This window comes from Petromyzon marinus, chromosome 26 (assembly GCF_048934315.1).
Source record: "Petromyzon marinus isolate PM22_M1 ecotype Great Lakes invasive population chromosome 26, UKy_Petmar_22M1.pri1.0, whole genome shotgun sequence".
NCBI lineage: Eukaryota > Metazoa > Chordata > Hyperoartia > Petromyzontiformes > Petromyzontidae > Petromyzon > Petromyzon marinus.
In genome coordinates this window covers 10,639,605-10,659,520 of record NC_133692.1, presented here as the reverse complement: position 1 = coordinate 10,659,520, position 19,916 = coordinate 10,639,605, and the positions used below count along the sequence as shown (strand labels likewise).

General features: G+C 46.4%; 1 protein-coding gene across 8 annotated transcripts in view; it reads left to right on the top strand.

Moving 5' to 3' along the window:
- Positions 1-19,916, top strand: part of BPTF (bromodomain PHD finger transcription factor) — a 65,852-nt gene that overhangs the window by 29,414 nt on the left and 16,522 nt on the right. For 4 of the 8 annotated variants that reach the window (XM_032961283.2, XM_076069823.1, XM_076069822.1 and 1 more), the window contains 13 exons: positions 755-886; positions 1,338-1,467; positions 4,338-4,473; positions 4,752-5,021; positions 5,779-8,203; positions 9,203-9,321; positions 9,805-9,933; positions 10,681-10,831; positions 11,270-11,393; positions 11,920-12,187; positions 14,206-14,343; positions 15,757-15,893; positions 18,040-18,181. In XM_032961283.2, the coding sequence (XP_032817174.1) occupies positions 755-886; positions 1,338-1,467; positions 4,338-4,473; positions 4,752-5,021; positions 5,779-8,203; positions 9,203-9,321; positions 9,805-9,933; positions 10,681-10,831; positions 11,270-11,393; positions 11,920-12,187; positions 14,206-14,343; positions 15,757-15,893; positions 18,040-18,181 (4,301 nt within the window). The remainder of the gene's footprint in view (positions 1-754; positions 887-1,337; positions 1,468-4,337; positions 4,474-4,751; positions 5,022-5,778; positions 8,204-9,202; positions 9,322-9,804; positions 9,934-10,680; positions 10,832-11,269; positions 11,394-11,919; positions 12,188-14,205; positions 14,344-15,756; positions 15,894-18,039; positions 18,182-19,916) is intronic. The other 4 variants (XM_032961281.2, XM_032961282.2, XM_032961280.2 and 1 more) reach the window with 4 other exon arrangements.

The window sequence follows — 19,916 nt, the reverse complement described above, 5'->3', positions numbered from 1 at the left end:
CGTGGTGCAGATGTCGCACTTTCCCAGGTGTTTTACGTTGTTACCTGCCATTCTGAATGTCGTTTGCGGTGGTCGTTAATTTCCTCTACGTTTGAGTGCCATGTGTTTGCATATATGTTGAATTTCTTTCACACACTACGTCGCCAACTGTGCTTATCTGGGGTGCTTCAAGTACTTTCTTATTGAGTCATTTTATTTTCACTGTCATGAAGAAAATGACATCCTCATCATCCTTATCTTTTTAATCAGCATTGTTAGTAATTTATTATATGTAGTATGCAGCAATGGAAAAATTTAGTTTAAATTGCCAGGCCTTAACAAGCCTGAGATTGCTTATAGACAAGCTAATTCTAACACATTACACACTCATTCAAGGTACACTTCCAGAAAATATTTGTTTTTAAATGTAGTTGTGATTGCATGCTTGTAAGTCTTGCTTATTTTAACGTCAATATAATAAGCCAATAGCCTATTGTAGCAAATTAGCTAATCGTCTTTAAAAAAATCCTGTATGTGCATCACCACTATACAGACGATAGCACATTAAAATCAATCCTTATCGCACAGTGCGTAATAGTACACCCCGTGTGCACCGGTGTATTTGTGTGTGTGTGCGCGCGTGTGCGTAATGTTGGCCACTCATCCCCTCTTGTACCGTTCCGGCCTTCATAGGTGCTCGCTTACAGCACTTGGCCCAGCAGTGTATTAAGGCTATATTCGGGATCTTTGTCTTTTTGTGTGCACGCACGTACAGAAACAACTGGATCAAGGCGGTACAGATGTGCAACAAACCGCGTGAGTTTGCCCTGGCGCTTGCCATCTTGGAGTGTGCCATCAAGCCTGTGGTCATGCTGCCCGTGTGGAAGGAGTCACTGGGACACACGAGGTACGCCGCCCTTGCTCGCACCTGCGTCCTCTTACCTGTGAAGGCTGCGTTCGTCCACTGATGACTGCTTGCGTTCACAGCTTCGTTCCTTGTCACCCATCAGAAAGGAAGATCAATGCAGATCCCTACATTTGGTATTAGTTCGTTTATTTCAGTAAAAAGGCTTTCACGATAATGCTATGTTTCACAGGCGTGTATCACCTGCAGTAGTTTCACAATATGGGGGCCATTGTGCAGTGTGGCTTTACCCAATTAGATAATTATGGAAGTAATTTGTGTATGTTGACGCTTACGTCTACTCAATGCCTACTCTTTTTCAAATAACTTCACGGGATCTTTTTCTTTAATAGGTTCTCACTTAAGCACTTGTTTGAGCAACGTGTCCTTTATAATTGTATGGGATGGAAAATAAGATGATTTTTGATTTTGTGTTCATCATTCTCGTGTGCAGGCTGCGTCGGATGACAGCAGTCGAGAAAGAGGAAAAAGAGAAGTCCCGGAAGAGAGAGAGGCGGCAGGAGGAGGAGGAAGTGATGCAGCAGGCGACATGGGTCAAGTATACTATCCCTATAAAGCACCAGGTAAATCCAACGTTGCCTTCCCTGCAACCCATTATAGCAAAGTGCATATATTCTAATCTGAAACAAGTAATGAAATATATATTTTTCTATCTACGTGACTTTACCGAAATACTCAAAGAGTAAGTAATGAGATAATCACGATTATGTAATGCTTTCCAACACTCGTTTGTTCTTGGAAGGATTTAATTAGCAGTGTGGAAGCCAATGGGTAGCTATCAGGACAAAACTTATTTTCATACAGTGAGGGAAAAAAGTATTTGATCCCCTGCTGATTTTGTACGTTTGCCCACTGACAAAGAAATGATCAGTCTATTATTTTAATGGTAAGTTTATTTGAACAGTGAGAGACAGAATAACAACAAAAACATCCAGAAAAACGCATGTCAAAAATGTTTTAAATTGATTTGCATTTTAATGAGGGAAATAAGTATTTGACCCCCTCTCAATCAGAACGATTTCTGGCTCCCAGGTGTCTTTTATACAGGTAACGAGCTGAGATTAGGAGCACACTCTTAAAGGGAGGGCTCCTAATCTCAGCTTGTTACCTGTATAAAAGGCACCTGTCCACAGAAGCAATCAATCAGATTCCAAACTCTCCACCATGGCCAAGACCAAAGAGCTCCCCAAGGATGTCAGGGACAAGATTGTAGACCTACACAAGGCTGGAATGGGCTACAAGACCATTGCCAAGCAGCTTGGTGAGAAGGTAACAACAGTTGATGCGATTATTCGCAAATGGAAGAAACACAAAAGAACTGTCAATCTCCCTCGGTCTGGGACTCCATGCAAGATCTCACCTCGTGGAGTTGCAATGATCATGAGAACGGTGAGGAATCAGCCCAGAACTACACGGGAGCATCTTGTCAATGATCTCAAGGTAGCTGGGACCATAGTCACCAAGAAAACAATTGGTAACACACTACGCCGTGAATGGCTGAAATCCTGCAGTGCCCGCAAGGTCCCCCTGCTCAAGAAAGCACATACATGCCCGTCTGAAGTTTGCCAGTGAACATCTGAATGCTTCAGAGGACAACTGGGTGAAAGTGTTGGGGTCAGATAAGACCCAAATGGAGCTCTTTGGCATCAACTCAACTCGCCGTGTTTGGAGGAGGAGGAATGCTGCCTATGACCCCAAGAGCACCATCCCCACCGTCAAACATGGAGGTGGAAACATTACACTTTGGGGGTCTTTTTCTGCTGAGGGGACGGGACAACTTCACCGCATCAAAGGGACGATGGACGGGGCCATGTACCGTCAAATCTTGGGTGAGGAACCTCCTTCCCTCAGCCAGAGCATTGAAAATGGGTCGTGGATGGGTATTCCAGCATGACAGTGACCCAAAACACACGGCCAAGGCAACAAAGGAGTGGCTCAAGAAGAAGCTCATTAAGGTCTTGGAGTGGCCTAGCCAGTCTCCAGACCTTAATCCCATAGAAAATCTGTGGAGGGAGCTGAAGGTTGGGGTTGCCAAACGTCAGCCTCGAAACCTTAATTACTTGGAGAAGATCTGCAGAGAGGAGTGGGACAAAATCCCTCCTGAGATGTGTGCAAACCTGGTGGCCAACTACAAGAAACGTCTGACCTCTGTGATTGCCATCAAGGGTTTTGCCACCAAGTACAAAGTCACGTTTTGCAGAGGGGTCAAATACTTATTTCCCTCATTAAAATGCAAATCAATTTATAACATTTTTGACATACGTTTTTCTGGATTTTGTTGTTATTCTGTCTCTCACTGTTCAAATAAACCTACCATTAAAATTATAGACTGATCATTTCTTTGTCAATGGGCAAATGTACAAAATCAGCAGGGGATCAAATACTTTTTTTCTCTCACTGTATTTATAAATAGTCTCTTGTGCTTTTGTTTGTATCTCAAGTTTTTGGTAACGCTTTAATCAATATGGTCGGGTTTCTATAGTATAATTCCCATATAGCACACAGCTGTATAATAAAGTGAAAATGTATATTGGATCATGTTGGAAAGAGTTTATTGTACCCCCCCCTCCCTGTTCCAGACAGACAGATTTTTAAGCTTTCAACCGTAGTTGGAAAGGGTTAAAAGTGAAAGGCGTTGTGAGGTTTGGCTTTGAGTTGGTTTCGCGAATTGTTTTGATCACAGGAACTGGGCACATCAATGTAATTTAGTGGTGCATGTTCTCTATCTGGGTGGGCATATTTAACAGGATGTTCGCACTTCCAATTATTTTTCTGTACACCAGTGATGTTGGTTTTGCTAATGCATAACACTGCATAATGATAGTAGTGTTATTCATATATATTGTACAGCTATTGAGGAGGTCCACGAACAATCCACACTTTCTCTACTCATCTCTGACCGATTATCACGGTTGGCTACATATGGTGCCAAATAAGTTCAAGTTTATACAGTAATCATTTACGATCAATCAATATCGATAATAAACTCCTGATAATAATGCTTATAGCCCACAAAATATTTATTGAACACGGAGTCTCATGACTTTCAGGAGGCTACTACTGTCGGGGTGATTGGAAATTTAGATTTGAGTTTTTTGTTAGGAAAGTAAACAGAGTACCCAGAGAAAATCCTTGCGTACAGGAAGATAACACTCAAAGGTCTGCATAGTGGATTCGCCACTTATCTGCAATGCTCCCATCTAATGTACACCTAGCACAAACCTACGTGATCCACCAACCCTTGCCTTCAAAGTACTGGACTTCAGGTGTATGCCACCACACCCAGCCAAAAAGATTAGGAAATGTGTAAAGTTGCAAATTACTTTGGCTTCAGGGATTGATTTTATGGAGCTCTACTCTCTATGAAAGGAGACAGTCGATTTATGTTTGGAAGTGGCCTCCTCAAACGGTGTGTCATTTGCCGCTCTCACAGGTGTGGAAGCAGAAGGGTGAGGAGTACCGTGTGACGGGCTATGGTGGCTGGATGTGGGTGAGCCGCACTCACGTGGCACGGTTCAACCCGCGTCTGCCCGGCACCACCAACCCCAACTACCGGCAGCAAGCGGAGAGTGAGTAACGCAGGACACGTCGCGAGGCCATGAAAACATCGTCACAAAGCAAGTTCATGGGCGACGCCGTGATGTTTCTCATTTCGTTTTGTGCCATTTTTCCGCACCGTCAGAGTGAATGTAACATAAGCATATTATTTGTTTATTATTCACAATTCATTGTTACGTTCTTGATTCAATGCATGTATGTATGTTCTGCATGAACATCACTTTAGGTCAATAAATAGATGTCACATGACGTGCTTTGAGAAAAAATTGCACCATGCCCCCCTCACCAGGTGCGGTCGCGTCCGCAGAAACACCCATGCGCACAGAGGTTGCGGCTGGGACAAACGCTGGCACAGGGCACAGCGCCGTGGCTCCCGGGAAGGGAGGCCGGGTCACGCGATCCACCAAGGACAGGGTACAGACGCCGACCAATGGGGCTCCCAAGGTTGAGGCGGTGGAGGCCGGGGAGGAGGCAGTGAAGACCGGCACAAAAGATTCAAAGCCTCCCCTGACGGAGGAAAAAACAGACGCCAGTGCACGGCTACAGCCCAATGACAAAGGTGTTTCATTATTTTTATTTTCACAATTATAATGTATAGACCGCCGAGTTGTTTGACTGTACTTCACCACGCTGCTCAGTGCGGGTTGAAGGGAGAGAGCCCATGACTGATTCAGATGTCACTCGCTGTTGACGTTGAGTGTGGCCAGAAATGTTTTTGGTTGCTTTGTTCGTCGCGTAGTTCACAAATCACAGCACAACAAGGCCACCCTTTGTTTTATTATCATTACAAGATATTCACGAATGAACCATGCAGTTAATTGGCATTGCTTGGAGCATGCAACTCAAACTTGGAAGCTGGTAATTTCAGGTTCTGGTTGGGTGATGACTCTGCTTATCCATCAGGGCTTCAATAATTGAATTCCATTTTGGAGGAAATCCTCAGTATTCATCTGGTGGAGCTTCTGACCCCACAATGGGAATGTGGAATTTACACCATTGACTCCTATGCTCTTTTGGTCGGGGAGGGCCACTTTTACTTTCGACTGGAACATCATGGAGTAAACCAAATGTCACTTTACTTGATTCAGGAAGTTTTATTAAATGTTGTATCCTAACAGAGCTAACGTATTTGTACTTTCAACCGTCGTTGGAAAGCGTTGGAAAGGACCTATTGAAACACAGTTTTTAATATAACCTGGCCTCACATGAAAAAAAAATACGAGTAAAAGTGTTTTTGTAATCAATCTTTAGTCCAAGAAACAACATGAATTATAGTGACCAATGCTGTGCATATGGCGGCACTCCTGTGTTGGCAGATGATGCAGATGTGAAGGGATCAGAGACGTCACCTGTCAAGGAAGAACCAATGGAGGTAGATGTTTGCCTTCCAACTGATGAGCCAGAGCAGCAGCAGCAGGTGCCCAAACAGGAGGCATGCGAAGGTACTCAGAGCAACAGCAGTGGAGACGGTAAAGGCACCCAAATGGATGAACAAACACACACCGGCGCAGATGGGAAAAATGAAGAGGCAGACAGAAAAACGGAAGAGAAAGTGGACAACAAAGCAGACAGCAAAGAGGGCAAAGCTGAATCGACTGGTGCCAAAGCAGGAATTGAGTCTGACACTGTGAAATCGGAGTCGGTCGTGCCCACGGAGAGCAACTTGAAACCCAAAGTGGAGCTGCGGGCGGGCAGCGGGGAGAACTTGCTTGGTTCTGAGGGCCGCACGGAGCGCAAGGAGGGCGCCAGCGAGGGGGAAGGAGACGATGCGCCTCTTCCCCCCGTGGACCTGGTGAACGTGAGCGCAGGGTTCCTAGCGCGCACGTGGTATCGGCGGAAAGTCAAGCCGTCGCGGCTCGATGGGTTGCTGGAGCGGCGGCAGAAGCAGTTTGTGTTGGAGGAGCGGCAGCGGCTGCAGATAAAGACCACCGGGCAGCGGCCCACGCAGTCGGCAGCTGTGACGGCAACACCCTGTGTCGGGGGCACCGCAGCCATTGTTGCTACCGCTGCGCCCACCACCACAGCTGCATTAACCACCACAACTCCGGCCACCACCGTTACCACCGCAGCCGTCGCGTCTCTTCCGACATCCATCATGACTTCAGCGGCTGCTACTACAGCTTCCTCTGCTGTCACTACAGCTACAACTGCTGCTACCACAACTCCAGCAACCACCACCACCACAGTGTCAGCTGGCAGTGATGTTGCTGTGGCATCTTCAGAATCAACACCAAATACAGTAACACAGCAACAATCCAGCAGCGATGAAAACAAAGATCCAGCCTTGCCAGCACCATCGCAGGCTGCCCCAAATTCCGCTGCTGCAAATGTGAACGTGAACGATCACAGGACTGATCTTAAGTTGGATGGCACAGTGGTCAAAGACAGTGCGATGCAGGTGGCACAGACTGAGGGGCCAACCCCGGTCTCTACAAGTGATGAGCCACCTTTGTCAGGAGAGGGAGCTCTCCCAAAAATTTCAAACGCCATGGAGAAGGACACAGGGGAGAAGGCTTGTGTGGAACAGAAGGAGGATCCAGGCTCTCAGCTTGACAGGACTGAACGCAGCAATCCATCTACGAAACAAGCAGATGCCCCCGGAGCCGACCACAAAGAGATCACACTTCCGGGTGATGCCTGCTCCGCTGGAGACGCGAGCTCAGAGAAGGCAGCACCGCCAGCCGAAAATGAGAAGCGCGTGGAGGCAGTGAATGCCGTGCCATCCTCGCTCGCAGTGAAGGACAAGAAGAGTGAGGTGATGAACGGCACCAAAGCACCAGCAGATGCCATCACGACGACCGGCGATGGTATAGGCACTGGGAAACCTGCAGGGGGTGGTGCTCTGGTTACGAAAGCTGGCAAGGAGAACGGGCAGCAGCTGGTGGTGAATGGGGACGTGGCAGGGGAAGACAGCGATGATGGGGAGGAAGGGCCTTTGGCGAAGCGGGCGGCAAAGCACTTGCCTGTGACGTTGGGAAAAACGCAGCCCGAGATGCCCATCGCCCCTCCTGCCACCGACAAATCGGCGCCTCTTAACCACGTGAGTGCATGTAACAGCAATAACGGTAGTAAGGATGTGGTGTCGTCCAATTCTGATGATGGAAAGATGGAGGTCGACTTGATGGACGGGAGCATCCGTGAGGTCGGGAAGGCCGACGGTAATGCCACGGCTGCGCTGGCAGTCACCACCATGACGACCGTTACCACCACGACCACCGTCATGATGGAGTCCCGCACGACCACCACCACCACCATGGTGGATGGCGCAGTCGCGCCCGCCGGCAACGGAGCGTCCCCCCCACCGGTGACCACCTCCACGGCCACAAGTGCTGTTGTGTCCACGCTGAAAACGCTGAGCAGTGCCACCGAGGCGAAAATAACCACCGGTGCTGCGCTTACGGTGGCGACGACCACAACTACTTCGTCGTCCGTCATGACGACGAGCGTGCTGAGCACGGCGTTGGTGACGGCGTCACCCGACCACTCGACGCGCGACCGCGTGAAGCTGCAGCGGTTCGCGAGGCCGCGCAAGGCGCGTTCCACCACGGCGCTGCCGTCCTACCGCAAGTTTGTGACGCGCAGCGGGCGCAAGAGCGTGTTCGTGCTGCCCAGCGAGGAGCTGCGCAAGCTGGCGCGCCGCGCCGCCGTGCGCGAGGTACTGGGCTTCAGCTACATGGCAAAGCCCGCCTGGGACGTTTGGCCGTACCCTGCACCCCGGCCCACGTTCGCCATCGCCTGGAGGTGAGCGCGCCTTGTCGCCATGCGACTCTCCAGCGTTTTCGAGTCACAGCTTGCCCCCTGAGAAATGGTTAAAGTTCATGATCAATTGTGGTCAAATGAAGTTAATTAATAGGTATGTTATGATATTCTTATGCACAAGATACGTGCGTCGAATTGCGCGTGTAAGATTTGTTAATTTTACCTAGCGTCATGATTCAAATTGGTGAATTGTTTTTTACCCGCCAATTACTCAACTGGGATTTTACATAGCAATCATCACTCCCTACTTTTTTAAAAATTTGGGCAGGACCCTCCTGAAAATAGTTAAGTCCTTCCTGGGTAAAGAATTGCAATAAATAAAATAATTAGATTCTTTTCCAAAAGTCCAGTGTTATATAAGAACTCGGAGCACTGAACCATTGTAATGTATGCCATGTATGTTTTGTATGTAAATAGTTTAACTGAAAGGATATTGGTGAACATTGATTTGCAGAAGTTATTCTTTTGATGTTTACGATTGATTTGTTTTTAGTTTCTGTGCTGAGATAGTTTTTGTACCCCAGGTCTCACTGTCCCGGCCTCTTGTCTCATTATAAAGTTAATCTCTGTATGTAAACTATGTACCTACTGGTAGTGGGCTTCATACGCTTTCTATTGGCTTTAACATAACACTCTACAGGAGGAAATTTTCTAGCTTCGCCAATGATGGGGTTCTTGTGTTGTTATGTATATGACATGACACTTAAATAATCTGAGAACATTCTGCCTACCTAGTTATGTGGACGAAACCATTTAATCTTTGTCCGGTAATATTTGTCGACACAACTCCCAACAATTTGGTTTTCAGAAATTTCTGTTCATAAGCATAGACTCGGCTACATTTGTACCAAATGTAATCTTGGCCTTCTGGCAACATTTATTAGAATTTACATCCATCACTTAGTCACGATTGTGCATTTGGTGACTGAGTAAGTGCTGATGTGCTGGGGTCATTGCCTTTGTGTTGTATATGCTGGGCAGGTACCGGCTGCAGACGGTGCGGTCTCTCGCAGCTGCCAGCCTCATGCTACGGCTACTGTGGGCATGCCTGCGCTGGGATGAGATGCTGGTCAAGCCGTCTGGTTCCTCCACACGCACCGGTACACCTCCCCCCCACTCTATTACGAATGCCCCACATGTCTGCATTGTTTTTTTTTCTACTTTATTCAAATAGACGTAGTGAGATAATGCTACAGGTAGCGATAAATGAGGAGGTCATTACCCATAACCTTCTGATCAGGTGTTCCAGATTTGAAAGTTGAAGTTTTGGCTTCCACACTGAAACTCCTGCTGCATATACAGTGATATCAGAATCGTTTTAAAATCTATTTGCCTGGAGCTGTGGGTGTTATTCACTTGTACTGGAGTGTTTTCCCCAGGTACTCTCGTTTCCTCCCACAAACCAAACACTTAACTCAAAAAGAATTGGCCAAGCATGTCATTTCAGCACGAGCCCGCTATAAAACAGTCCTCAGAGTAGGAGGCTTTCCATTTTTCGCGTTGTTTTTATTGTGGTACAGATGTTTGTGTTAGTAACCCTTACACCCCCCTCCCTTCCGGGCCTTGCCCAAACAATACTGCAGAAACAACCGACACGGAGATCACGACGACGGAGATCATCAAGCGGCGTGACGTGGGAATGTTTGGTCTTCGCTCCGAGTACTGCATCCGCAAGATCATCTGCCCCATCGATGTCCCCGAGACCACCAAGGGTGAGGCATCCACTCAACGCTTGCCCAGCGCGCACGTCTCACGGTTCATCCACCCACAACCTTCGCAAGTGGACCATTGAAAGAGAGCCCAGGCATGCGGTTGCGGAAGCATCGACCTGACCATCGACTAGAAAATAGTGAAACCATGTGAATTGCCAAAATGCAATGGAGGCATTGAAGCAATCCACCACAGATCACCTGAAGCAATGTCTTGGCTCTCTACTAAGCTGTATATATATACACGTTTTAATTCATCCACCTATTCGCCACCCCGTACTCTGACTCTAGTGCCTTGGGGTGTGCACGTGGTCATCCCATGTGCGTGTTTTATGTGTGCACCTGCGTGCTCATAAGACGATCGGCACTCTCTTGCTCATGCGTGTTCATTCAAGAGCTATGATTTTATGACCATACTGCAAACTCTTGACACGTTTTTAGTTCATGGCCATGCAATTAAATAACAGCCGCATCAGAAGCAGCTATGAGTTTTGCCCGAGCTTAACTTAGGTTGTAATGGATAAACTGACGTTGATTGGCACCACGTGCAAGTGTGTTTGTGTGAGTGTGAGAGTGTGCTTTTGTGCGCATCCATACATGATAATCCTTTTGCAATTGTGCATTTGCTGGGCCTGCTCTTAGCTTTAATAGATGCCCGCTAATAGCACTGTACTCAACTGTATAAAGGAGGCAATGAGGTGGGGTCTTTAGCAATGTATTTGTGCGCACACTTGTCTTTGCACACAACAGAGACGCCCACTCCCCAGCGCAAAGGACTGCGCTCAAGTGCCCTGAGGCCCAAGAAGCCTGAGGGACCGAGGCAAACTGAGCCAGTTGTCATGGAGACGTGGCTGGCTGAGGAGGAGCTTGAACTCTGGGAGATCAGGGCCTTTTCTGAGAGGTAGCCTGTTGATTCCCAAACGCACACACCTGTCGCCCTGTGTGTTATGAGTGCTTGCCCCTTTTCTGTATGTGTGTACTTATGTGTGTTTGTGCATTTTACTTGTATCCGTGTATCTATACATATTACGCTTGAGGAGTGGTTGCATAATAATATGCACAATGCAGTATGATTCCAGAAGCTGGGTTTGATTTCTGGCCAGATACAGCACCATTATCAATTGGAAACTGAATCTGGTCTGGACCTCTCCTCTTTCAAGTCGGCATAAATTGAGTCCGTGATGTCACTTCATAAATAGCACTGGATAGAGATAGGTGGCCAGTCGTACGTAATGCTGTCTTCATCATCCCCTCATATGCCACGTCGCCTACAAGAGAGTGTGTTGTGTCTGTGTGCTTTCTTGTTTGCCTCGTCCCCCTCCCCAACCCGCTGTGACAGGGTTGAGAAGGAGAAAGCGGCTGCCCTGGAGCAGCATGCCAAGGCAGCCGAACACAAAAAGAACGAAGAGTTCAAAGCACAGATGGAGGTACAGCTGAAGCAGCAGAGGCTCGCCGCACAGCAGGTAGAATGCGCACCAACAACAACAACCAGCAGCAGCAGCCCTGCGGAAAGATGTTGTTATGCAAGATACACAAGGACATTTGTTACGTTCGTTTTGGGATATCCCAGAAATTAAAACTAGGTGGCAAATGCTGGCTTTCATGATAAATGTGAACAAACTGTTCAAGTAGCCATGACTGATATATTAAAATCGCGTGCATTCCGTCTGGTCAAAATAACTTAGGACCGTGCTGCTTCCCGATCGTTAAATTTGTCTGATTAGTCACCAATAATTTGTAATTAATGAAGTGTTTGTGCTTTGCATTGAGCTCTGTGTAACTCGTGTGTTCCGCTTGTTATAATAACACGATAAGTACAAACAATCTTAAAGCGCACTCGCTCCCGACATGAATATTTGAAAATGCAACTTGCCAATTCAATTTGAGCTTCTGTTCTGCAATCTGTTGTGCCTCAACGTATGAAGTCGCCCGCGCCAGTGCAACCGAGTTCATTAATGCGCGCCTGTTTTAATTCCACCTCTCTCACAGAAGCGGCTCAGCGCGGGCGAGCAGTTGAAGGGAACGACCGTGACGCTCACGACGTGCGGCACGTCCAGCACACCCGGCACAACCACACAGACGGTGGTCGTCGGCTCGGTGGGCGGCCAAACCATCGGTCCTGGTACCAAGCTGCTCATCAGCAAAGTCGGTGGCTCTCCAGTCAGCGGAGGGAGCACGCCCGTCACCTTCCAGACCGGACGAAACTTCCAGCAGAGCTTTGCCACCTGGATCGGCAAGGCGGGCACGGGGCAGACCGGTAATGCAGCACTGTGTTCTATTCTATTTGATTTTGTGTTCATAAAGTGCCTTTCACCAAGATGTTTAACGATGCTTGCTGACTACAGTACAAATGGCAAAAGAAAGGATGGGGATCAGGTAGTAACTAGGGTAGAGGGAGCGAGGTGGAGGCTGCGGCGGTGGTGGCATTAAGGGCGTCAGGTGGTTTGGGGTAGCGGAAGGAGAAGGGAAAATGCAAGAAAACATATATAGGACCTTAGGGCAGTGCGAACTGATGAAAGCGAGGCGGAGAGTTGGATGTGGAGAGGGAGTTTGTTCCAGTGTCAGGGGCAAGCAGAGAGAAGGAGCGAAAGCGAGATAGGGCACAGAGTGGAGGAGGGATACCAAGAAGATAGGCAGCTTGTGACCGGAGTGGGCATGATGGGACATATCAGGAAATAAGAGAAGACAGGTAGGGGGGGGGGGGTAGTCCATGCAAAGCTTTGAAAACTAAGCCGAGTAATGTTAAGAGGCAGCGTTGATAGGAAACCAGTGAAGTTGTTGAAGGAGAGGGGAGCCATGAGTGGTGAATGGGAGGTTAAAGACAGTGCGTGCAGCCGAGTTTTTAATTTGTTGTAGAGGGGCACGGGCGTATGTGTAGGAGTTAGTGTGTGTCGGGGTTGATGGAGAGCGGTAACGTAGCATTTAGCTCGCTGCGCTACGAACCCGGCGACACGAGTTTGATTCCCGCTCACGCGCAACACCAGTGACGATTATCTGAACCGGTCCTGGGCCTCCCCTAGTTTGACTCAACCTCAAATAAGTACCTGGTGCGGTGTGTAAAGAGTACTGGGAGACAAAGTGGCCAGGCTTGGTGCTGGTCAACCATCCATTTCCTTATGTGCTTTAACAGCAATCTTTTTAAAGCTCTTTTGGGAATCTTTCTGTAGATAGTGGTGGAGCGGACTCCTAGTGATTCACACGAGTGTGCTACGAAACCAGGCACCCGAGTTATTTTCCTGGCCAGGGCTAACATCAATGGCGACTATCTAAACCGGTCCAGGGCATCTTTTGGGTTGACTCAGCTTGAGTGGAATATCTTTTTCGTTGCCAATGCCACAGTTCACAAGAATTTTGTGCGCCATTCCCCAGTGTTCATAGGTTGTTTTTTTCTACAACAATCTCACACAACTGCACTTTTGGCCTAATTGCTGCTTTGCTATTTGCAATCCTGTCCAGTGTGCAAGCCTTCATAGAAAGGTAGTTGCGTGTTCAAGGACATAATATTAATTCATACATGTGTGATATTTTGTGCATATGGTCATTTCCCCTGTAATGGAATTAAAGCATAAACCACAGAACCTGATATTCATAACATTTTATAACTTCTGAATGTTCTTGCACCACACAGTATGAAACATAGAAGTGCCCATTTAATTGCTGTGTCTCAGTAATTTCATTGGTCTGGAATGTTTTGGATGATTTATTTCAATTTTTTCAAGGGTGGACCGTATCTTTTGGAATGTATTCCAGTATGATGTGCATGTGAGGTGGCTGCAGCCTGGCACTGTGGGTCAGATTGTTGAATTCCTGCAGCTATGGGTCATTTTCTTGTGATTTTCCAAAGGGCCATCTGCTGCAAAATTAACAATAAATACTGCGGGACATTAATGGCAAGAGTTTGATAATGTGTTCCAGCGTCATAGCCTCTTAATTTTACAACAATGACTAATATTGTCCGTCATTGTCACGCTTTTTACATTGTTGTGGTGGGTACTGTGCCGGCTTTGATGAGCACTGGTCAACAGCATGAACTTAGAGGACAGTGTTACTGCATAGGTTTTTCGCGGTTGTGCTTTATAGCTCTGCGACGTGTTCTCTGGCTGCGCGCGCCGCGTGTCGTTCAGCATGCGGTGCAAAGTTTCGCTCTTCGTTCCTAAAGAAGCTCCCAGCACGTGCAGAGCAACTTCAGGCGTAAAACCGAACAACACGCGGTGCATCGCAAAGCCACTTTGGAGAGCTAACCTGATGGGCCGTTGTGCACTTGTGCTTGTTCAGTGGTGAGCTCAGCGGGCGGCACACCTGTAAGCGGCACACAGACAATCCAGATCTCGAGCTCCTCTCTGGGCATGACTAAGTTGCCTCTTCCGGCGAATAGCAAGATTGTCACGCTTAATGTGCCCACGTCCCAACCCGGTGAGTGGCGTGTGTGTTGATTTGTTTGCGTTGACGTGCATCTTTCTTGTCGTCATCTTTGGTGCCTGCGTCCTTGGTAGTCATCAGATTAACTTACTGCGTGTGCTCTCGCTATGCTCCAATTAGCACGGTTGACTACGTACGGTGCGAAAGAAGTTCAACATGCATGCTGAAAAGAGCAACACTAAAATTGAGAACATTGCTCATTGTAGATCTCACATGGTCGCGTACCCTCCCACGATTATCACTTTTCTTTTCTGTATGAGCCAAATTGGCTTACACATATATATGTATTGCACATAGCAAAAACAACTTCAATCATCCTTTAAGAGTAACAGCAACCAACCCATGTTAGCCATCACGAATGCCACTTAATTATCCAGGAAAGCTTCACGGAGCCTCAAGACACTTTCAGAATGGTGCTATATTAAAATGTTTGGCTGATTGCATGTGGGAATAGTACCCAGAGCAGTTGCACAGTGGTTAGCGTGCTGCGCTATGAACCCAATGACCCGAGTTTAATTCCTGCTCACGACCAATACCAGTGATGATTATCTGAACTGGTCCTAGGCCTCTTCTAGGTCGACTCGGCCTCAAATGAGTACCTGGCGTGGTGTATAAACATCGCCACTAGGGAGAAAAATTCGGTCGGATGTGGCGCTGGCCACCCACCCCCTCGTGTGCCTTGCTGGCCTTCATAGATGCTTGCGAACAGCACTTGCCCAAAAGTCTGTTGAGGCTACACAGGGGGATCTTTGTCTTTGTAGTACCCAGATGAATAATGAGAGGATAACACTCAGAGGTTTTTGCAATTTATGGAACCTGTTCGCTGCCCTGTCACCCCTTGACCGATTTTTGTTATGGAGAGGGGTTGGGAGTTTTATAATTCTACATGAACCACCAGTCTTGCCTCCAATCCACTCAATTACATGCGTGTGCTACCATCTTTCATTGCCTTGCACACACGTACATAAGAATCTTAGTTCACGCAAGATATTTCACTTGTCAGTACCACCAGTGGCGGCAGTGCTTAATGGTGCCAATCACTTTATATTGCCAATAAAAGTGAGTGATGCCATCACCTTCCTCAATGAGCAAGTTGCCAAATATTTCACTTTTATTGACCATATAAATAAATCGGGAGTCAGGAAAGTTGTGCCACCTCATGTTATATTCATTTCTACTCGGGCCCCATGTACCATGTCGTTTGGGGTCTGGGGCAAAGCGTCAGTACTGGAGCAAGTGCTTATGATTGCCCGAATGACGTATGAAGAAAAAGGGAGCATGCATCTTGCGTTAGAGACGTTCTGGGCCAGTTTTTTTGTGTTTCCCCAGTGAAATGTCGATCGGTTCAGAACCTTTCCACTGCTGTAAGCCACGACTCATCGCGAGCGTGTCTGTGGGTGTTTGCAGGTGTCATACACCAGAAGGTGCTGAGCATCCTGCCCGCTTCGGGCACGACCGGGCAACAGACGTTTGCAACATACCAGCCGCGCACCGCCACCATCACCTTCCGGCAGAGCATGCCGGGGTCTGGCACCACACAGCAGGTATTGCCGTGCCACCGAACTGCGACTGCGTTTGTTTTCGTTGCGGTGATGCTATGTTTCCATGACCGCTATCTTTAACAAGTGTCAACATTTTCTTTCCTTAAGTTATGCTATCCCAAGATAAAATAGGCTTTTTTTCTTTATTTTCCATTCAGTGTTTTTCTTTTGAAACAAAAACACACGCCTGAAAAGTAGACCTTGGCCAGAAATGTGAGGATTGCACGTGTGCCTTTCTCATTGAACCCCGAAATCTGGGCTGAGCCCACTTGTCGTTTTTTTTGTTTTGCGAATCGAGCAAGCTCATTTCCCATTGACTGCAGAAACGCACAATGAGTGCCTTCCCAGGTTCTGAATTCAGGCTTATCCAGAAACAAGTGGGAGTGCAGGCAGTACCGTCTGGAAAATGTGTAGACAGAGACCTTTATTCTAAACTTGGTGAGTTTCAATTGAGACTAAAAAGTGTGTTTTAGAATACATAATTGAAATCGCTCCAGCACGTAAAGCACCTCTTTCAATAACGCTGCATTGACGCTGGACTTGGTAGTACTCGGCTTGCAGAGGTTTTATGGGTTTGGTGGTGCATGCAATGCTAGTGCTGGCTCATTTTTTCGATTGGACTTTGCTCGTGTTTGTCATTGATGAATGAGTTAATTTTAGTGTTGGAAGGAGTCTTACGTTTTCTCACTCTGGTGCCATCCCATTCGAGAAGGGAGGTGGGATAAGTGCTGTGAAATGGAGGTTTCCGCGAGGTTAAATTGTTCCTCCGTGAAGCCTGCTCCCTGGTGGCATTTAAAAAAACACATAAGATAACCATAAAAGTTGCGGTTAAAGGCAATGACCGAACGATAGCTTTGGAGGAAACGGTGGAGGGTGACCGAATGGAAGATGAGATTGACTTAATCAGTTCACTTGCTGAAGTCAGGTGATAGATCAGCCAGAGTTTCACCAACATGGGCAATGCAAGCCTTTGCACTACAGTGGATAAACAATGGTTCTGTCTACTGAGCACATGGTCCCACTAGTGTAGCTAAAATGAATGTTACTAAGAGCTGGCCAGGTGGCTTCGGGATCAGAGCACGGAGCCGGCACTTATGATTTTGGGTTCGAAGTTTGGTTTCAACCACCTGTGATTCAGCTGGGTTCTCAAGGCTAGCAAGTAGATGGTCTCAGTCTGGTCAACAATGGCTACACAGTGGATCAAACATGCTTGATTAATTTAGTATTTGTTACAAATGTGTGTTTAACTGCCATGTGATGAATATTTATCTGCATGCAGTGCATATGGGGAAGAGTGCGTGGATAAGGGTTAACTTAAATGGATATCAAAAGTAGTTCTGCGATCTCTCCTTCGAATATGGGGTATGCATGAGGTTATGCACTTCGGTGCATGAATCCCAATGGATGCATTAATGGAAGTCATCTGTTGGCATCCTATGGGGAGACTCGTCCTTTCCATGGGAATATGTAATTTCTACTACTAGCTGAATGGAGGTGAGTGCCACCATCCAACATATACACTTGAGATGGATGTCTGTAGGTTATTTTATGATGAGCATACTTAATTTTAGGGCTTCCCTTTAATGAATTAAACGTAACTTTGTGCAAATCTAGAGCTAGATTCACACGTGGGAAATGTTAATTTTCATCAAATTTTAGCATACACATCCCAGTTTCTTGTATTTATGAGAGGGCAAATCTCCGCACCCTTGTATTTCAGTTTTGTCAATGTGAATCTGGTCCCTTCAGGTTATACTCGATCATCATCATGATCGTCGTTAGATGTAACAATTTGTCCATCCCTTGATTAAATTACTTAATAATATTCAGTCACATTGCAATTATGATTGTTTACATTGTTGTAAATAGTGTGTCTCGTGGCTGCAGCGGTCACGTGAAACCAATTATACAACTTATACAAATTACAAATAATCCATTCTCATGCACATGGTTAGATGTGTGTTTTGTGAGCATAAATATGGAACTTTGTTTGATGAATGCATCGCTACGTAAATCATCTGCCATTGTCTATCCTTCAGTGGGTGCCTTCTCATTTAATTTGCATCTAAAAAATCCGTATAGTGCCCAAACATGGCTGTGTATAATTTTCTGACCATTCGTGCTCGTGTCTTTGTCTTTGTGGTGTCAGTTGATCACGTCGGCAGGTGGCACGACCACCATCCGACCTGGGGTGACCCTCATTAGAGGCGCTTTGCAGCAGACGGGCACGACACTGGGCAAGACCGTGATGCGCACACCTCTGATTGTGCAGCAAGGTATACTCCCTCTGAGTAGGTGGCTCTTTTACTGTCAATCACCTTGCTCTCTCTCTCCTGCTCACTCGCTCGCTCTCGGCTTCATTTCCTGGCTACTGGTCGCATCGGCCTTTGTTTACTTAGACATGCACGCTTGCGTATGTCAATGCACTTTGTATAATTTCCAAGTTGATTGATGGGGAATGCACATGTGTTTCTGTACCTTTTCTACAAGACAATTGCATTTATTCTGTCTGCTCTCAATAAGAGCCACTGCACAATATATTGGCCTAATTTATATATTTTTATTCATGTCAAAGAAAAATTGTCTTCATGCTCAGATGAGCAGTAAGGCAGTACTCACCTCAATTTGAGACATTGTTGTTAATGCTATATTCCTGTGGTTTAATCTATATTATCCATAACAGCGCCATTGTTAAGTTTCCACTAAGTGTTACTCATTTTCCACACTCTTGTGGCAATGTGGACCAAGTCAGCCTGACCCAGGATTGAAAATCACGTGTTTGTTTTTGTGATTTCACCACACTGCCATAGGAAGACTAATCATTAAACAATGTATGCGATTGTTGCTTGAAAATTGTCGAAAACAAACATAATTATTGTAGCTTGGGGTGGAGTATTGGCGCAGTGGTCCACGCACTGCACGATGACTCCAAACACTTGAGTTTTATTCCTGGCTTGGCTAACATCAATGGTGACTGATATCTGAACCGGCCGTGGGCACACCCCTTCAACCTATATTGACCAGTGTGCTGAAGTATCGTCAAACAATCCCCACAACCTACTTATCATGGTGAGATGGTTATCCGACAGTGGATTTATCAAAGGCTGCAATTGTTATTATTTCTTGTAATTTACTCAAGTTTATAATATAACTTTTTAACAACAGTAATTTAGATACAATTATAGTAATTGACTGTTCACTTTGACCAGTAAATTAAGCCGACATTTTATTGATGGTGCATGTCATGTTTTATCCATCTTGCAGTTGTTACCCTCCCTATGTCTGATCGTCGCTCTGTTGGGGTCATCAAATGTTATGACCATTTTTCAAACTTTTCACTCGTTAGGTTTGGACAGGTGGCATTTGTCTCACACCCCCTTCCTACTGTGTGCGATCGTGTCTAAGTAATTTTAATTCAGCAGTAATACTGCTGTGGCTGGATTGAAGCTCAACACGCGGTGGCTAACCCCATTTAATGCCTGCGGCCTGATTTTTTTACGTGCCTTGTTTCTCTACTCAGTGAGTGTTTGCAGACGTGAGGAGCTTACTGACTTAAATGCATCGCATTTATACGAAGATGGAAGTTGAACTTTGAACTTCAATTTAAATATTTGTTTAAATGGGGGGGGGGGGGTGGAAACATCACAAATTCCACAACAAAAACCGACATCAATGCCTTTATTTTCTACGAAGGATATTTTTGCCACGAAAATCGCATCAGTGTGAAACTGCAGTGGTGACCTCTATTCCCAGTTTGCGTTCACTCGATGCCTAGGTTATTTGACTTACAAAAATTGCAGGCGTTGAACTTGGGTCTCGTACTTCTGTATATGTTACTCTTAAAAAGGCTACAGCAGTTGAAGGGTTAAAATGTCATCAATCTGAATGCCACATTAGGCCTCATCTTTATCACCCACAATGAGTGATTTAGAGCAAATGCCACTACCTCAATCCTGTAATCACCTTTCTCCAGGATATATCTTTCTGGGAATTACAACTTTCATTTACAGTGCTCAGTCCAACAGG